The sequence below is a fragment of the Acanthamoeba castellanii genome (assembly GCF_000313135.1).
Source record: "Acanthamoeba castellanii str. Neff unplaced genomic scaffold scf7180000084767, whole genome shotgun sequence".
NCBI lineage: Eukaryota > Discosea > Longamoebia > Acanthamoebidae > Acanthamoeba > Acanthamoeba castellanii.
In genome coordinates this window covers 32,902-37,027 of record NW_004457650.1, presented here as the reverse complement: position 1 = coordinate 37,027, position 4,126 = coordinate 32,902, and the positions used below count along the sequence as shown (strand labels likewise).

General features: G+C 61.2%; 3 protein-coding genes across 3 annotated transcripts; 2 read left to right on the top strand and 1 right to left on the bottom strand.

Annotated features, from left to right (window-relative positions):
* Nucleotides 1-247: 247 nt before the first annotated feature.
* On the top strand, nt 248-2,866 carry ACA1_250180 (RhoGEF domain containing protein; the record flags this gene model as incomplete). Its single annotated transcript, XM_004352610.1, has 11 exons — nt 248-452; nt 592-707; nt 822-920; nt 1,035-1,142; nt 1,246-1,341; nt 1,440-1,604; nt 1,689-1,873; nt 1,951-2,126; nt 2,248-2,335; nt 2,412-2,489; nt 2,578-2,866. The coding sequence occupies 11 exons, from the start codon at nt 248-250 to the stop codon at nt 2,864-2,866; spliced, it is 1,605 nt and encodes a 534-aa protein (XP_004352662.1).
* A 429-nt stretch (nt 2,867-3,295) lies between these two features.
* On the top strand, nt 3,296-3,551 carry ACA1_250170 (uncharacterized protein; the record flags this gene model as incomplete). The annotated part of the gene is made up of 2 exons (XM_004352609.1): nt 3,296-3,392; nt 3,415-3,551. The coding sequence occupies 2 exons, from the start codon at nt 3,296-3,298 to the stop codon at nt 3,549-3,551; spliced, it is 234 nt and encodes a 77-aa protein (XP_004352661.1).
* A 93-nt stretch (nt 3,552-3,644) lies between these two features.
* ACA1_250160 (uncharacterized protein) lies at nt 3,645-3,980 on the bottom strand (the record flags this gene model as incomplete). Its single annotated transcript, XM_004352608.1, has 1 exon — nt 3,645-3,980. The coding sequence occupies one exon, from the start codon at nt 3,978-3,980 to the stop codon at nt 3,645-3,647; it is 336 nt and encodes a 111-aa protein (XP_004352660.1).
* Nucleotides 3,981-4,126: the final 146 nt, after the last annotated feature.

Below are 4,126 nucleotides of genomic sequence, written 5' to 3'. Positions count from 1 at the left end.
TTCGCTTTCGCTCTCCAACTCGCCGGCGAGCTCCCCGCCGGTGGCGGCGCGCACGGCGCGGCCGATGTCGGCCTACGCGGCCCTGCCGTCAGCCCTCTCGCCCGCGTCCTCGCCGCCGTCCTCGCTCCCGCCTTCGCGCTCGTCGTCGCGTCCGTCGTCGGCCTACGGCTGCGCTTCGCCGCTGGCCGCTCTCGCCTCGCCGGCCGCGCTGTCCCTGTCGGCGGCCGAGCTCGCGGCCTCGTCGACGATGCTGCCGCCGCTGACTGACGACTGCGCGGTGGCGATCCTGCGCCACCTGCGCCCGGGCGAGCTGTGCCGGGCGGCGCTGGTGGCCAAGTCGTGGCACCGCCTGGCGGCCGAGGACTCGCTCTGGGCCGGATTCCTCACCGAGAAGATACGCGCCCGGCGCGATCCCACCCTCGGCGGCTGGAAGCAGTACTTCAAGCTGGCCTGTACCGTTACTGCCACTTGATAACACATGCACCACACGCGCACGCACCACCGCACGCGCACCACCGCACGCGCACACATGCACACACACCACCGCACATGTGCGAACTGATTTGTGTGTTTGGGATGGCGCTGGGTTAGGGCGGCGATCGAAGGTGGCAACGGAGATGCTCACCACCGAGCAGAGCTACGTTGGGTCGCTCCGACGAGTCGTCGAACTGTTCATCGTGCCCCTGCGGGACAAGGGCAACGAGCAGGTCATCACCGCCGAGGAGAGGAAGGCCCTCTTCTCCGAGATCGAGGCACGTCGACCCTGCCCTGAGCTCTGAGGCTTTCGGTCGATGTAATAATTGTGGCTCGCGGTGGTGCAGGTGATCCTCGGGCTCAACAGTTCGCTGTTGAGCGAGCTGGAGGAGCGGATGGCCCAGTGGTCCTTCGACCAATGCCTCGGCGACATCTTCAAACAATTCGTACAAACAATTCTGCCTCCTGTTTGTCTTGGCCTTTCTCGCACCACTTTGGGCGGTACCGCGCAGCACTAATCACTCACCACCCGTCCCCTGCACGCACCTACGCACCTGCAGACGTCGTTCCTCAAGGTGTACACGTCGTACATCAACAACTTTGACAACTCGATCACCACCCTCGCCAAGCTCAAGCAGTCCAATGCCAACTTCTCCGCCTACCTCTCGGTACCATCACACACCCTCCCCTCCCCCGTCGCCGACGCGCCCCGGGCGTTGGGCCAACCGCACGTGACTGACCGTGTGGCCGGCTCCCATTCCGCACTCCCAGTATGCCGAGAGCCGCAAGGAGTGCAACGGGCTCCAAATCAATTCGTTCCTGGTGATGCCCGTGCAGCGCATCCCTCGCTACGTGCTCCTGCTCAAGGTACACACTTCTTCGTCTTCGTCTTCATCTTCGTCTTCCTCTTCTGGTTCGGCGAGCCACGGGCGGTGATGCGAATCTCACGCGCGCAAACGCAACAGGACTTCCTGAGGCACACGCCGGAGGACCACGACGACCACGCCAACGTGAACAAGGCGCTGGCGGACATGCAGCAGGTGGCGGCCTACATCGAAAAGAAGAAGGAGGAAGCCGAGAACATCTACCACATCATGGCCATTCAGGACTCGCTCGTCGGCAAGTTCAATGTACGTGCGGTGAAGCATCGCATGTGCGTTGCGTGTTGCGTGTTGCGTGCGCACTCATTTGATGGGTGGGTGATGCCGAACCAGACGATCGTGGTGCCGGGGCGTAAGTACAAATTCGAGGGAGCTCTGAGCGAGGCGGTCGTGTCGTCAAAGCGGACCAAGCGGAAGACCGAGGGCTACTACTGCTTCCTCTTCAACGACCTCTTCGTGGTGGCCCGGCGGAAGGGCATCATCTCCCACATCAAGAAGATCACCGCCAAGCGATTAAGGTATGCGCGACTCGAGTCTGTGTGTGTGTGGTGCGATGAAGCGGGTGGAGCACTTATGCGGCCGATCACGCACGCAGACCAGGGAGCAAGGGGTCGACGTGGAACAACACGGCACTGTACAGTACACCCTTCGGCTCGCCGGAGTCGACGGACGGCGTCAAATTCGATTTTGTCAAACAGATCCCCATCTCGGCCACCACCACGACCATCGGCCGCGTGTCCGCCGAAGAGGCTGCCGAGTTTGGCATGGAAGGTAAGCCCCACCCTTCACTTCTCCGCTCGCATTCTTTCTTTGTCTTCGTTCTTTCCTCCCCCCCCCAATTACATTCTCCTAGAGGTGGTGATCTAACGTTCGCTCATTTTATATCCGACAGTTGATCTCTGCTTCAAGGTGGTCTCGGCCGAGGACGAAGAAGCAGAACCGCCCATCTTTGCCGCCCCCAACGAGAAAGAGCTCAGCCGGTACTTACCCGAGCCTTCACGCTCCGAGGGGGGGGGAAGAGAAGAAGAGCGAAACCTGACGCGCGCTATGGTCCAGATGGCTGCAAGCCTTCGAGGGCTGCATTTCGTGCATGACCCCTCGATCGGCCGAAACCTACATCCGAATTGAACGAAGGTACGTTCTCCCTTCATTCTGGCTCGTGCCGCGCCGGAGGCTTGACCCCGCGTTGTCGTTCTGCTTTTTATTAATGCGTGGAACACAGCCGGTCGGCATCGACCGCGGAGGAGCCGTCGGCCATGAAGAAGAAGCGGAACTCGGCGTCGTACGGAAATGCCAAGAAGCCGTCCTTCCTGAAGCGCATGAGCGTGGGACCCTCAGCCTCTTCCTCCCTCAACATCATCTCTCCTCCGTCTTCCCCTGCCGTCGCCCCAGCCGCCAGCGACAGGTCCGCACCATCGAGCGACGCCTCGTCCACATCCGCTGAGCCGGCCGCCGGCAGTGGAATCAAAAAGAAGACCAAGAAAGACAAGAAGCTCAAGGCGTCCGCCTGAACCGCAATAAAGACGACGCCAACACCACCCATAATTAGCACCAGCAGCGTGGCCCGTGGCGCAAGGTGACCAGGAATCACGCTCCAGTTCTAGTACCAGACAATCCTGACAGTGTTTCGTCGGCCACTAGTCCGTCTCCGAAGGTAAGAAGCAACTGGGACCTCCAAGACCAACGTCTCTGCTCCGGGATCGAGACTTCCGCATGCTGCCCAAAGACGGTCGGATGCGGGAAGCACTCTGCAGCGCTTCTGGTGGACCAGCCAGCTATCGAAAGCTATCTCTTCCTCTACCACTGCGGTAAGGAAGGAGCAGAATGGCGAGCACCCCTTTCCTGCGACGCGACGGTGGCAGCCGAATTTGCGACTGAGTACTGGCACCGTCGCGTGGCAGCCGAATCAAGCACCGCGGACACCTCCTCCTGTTCGAGCGATGGGCCACAGCTATGGAGCAGCGAAGCAGAACGCCCCGACCGAGAGCGATTTCCGCGCTGTGGCCGCCGTCGTTCATGGCCACGTGGGTGGAGACGGTGCAGCGCACGACTACCGCAGCCCTGATCAGCGCTGTCGAGAAGGACATCATCGGGTTCTGCCCCGAACTGGTCGATTTCGTGCGCACGCTCGTCAGCTCAGCTGCAGCAGTTGATTCGAGTTCCGCGCAGAAGGGTAAGGTGTCACTCGGGAAGTAACCTCCGATTCAAACGAGTTTTGTAATGTACTGGTCAGTCCGAACGCTGCGTCATCAAGAACAAAATCACGAAGCAGGCAGGTGCACCCCATTCTTAGGTGGTCTCGTACTCCCATAGCAAGGTAGCAAGCTGGTGAAGGCTGGGGGTGAAGTCGGGTACAATCCGGGCAATGGCGCCGATGATGTCATGCTCGTGCAGCAGGGAGAGACACATCGCGGTGTAGGCGAACCCGTGCGATGGCAAGTTGGTTGCGCCGTAGGCCAGGAAGAAGCGGCGCAGAAGGGGCTTGTCGCAGCGGAATACCAGGACGTGCAGCGCAACGAAGTCGTAGATGCGGTGACCCACCTTGGCGTCGCCAAAGTCAATGAGGCCTCCAACCTCCCAGGCCGGCACGGAGTCCGCAGGTGCGCACCTATCGGCTGCGCGCATGATGAGGTTGGTCGCGGTGAGATCGCTGTGCAGCCACACTGCCGCGGCTGCATCGTTGGGCGGAGGTGCGGAAGAGGCCGAGAGGAAAGAGGCCAGGGTATCGAGAGGAGGAAGGTAGTCGTCGAGTTGGGCCAGGAGGTGCGGAG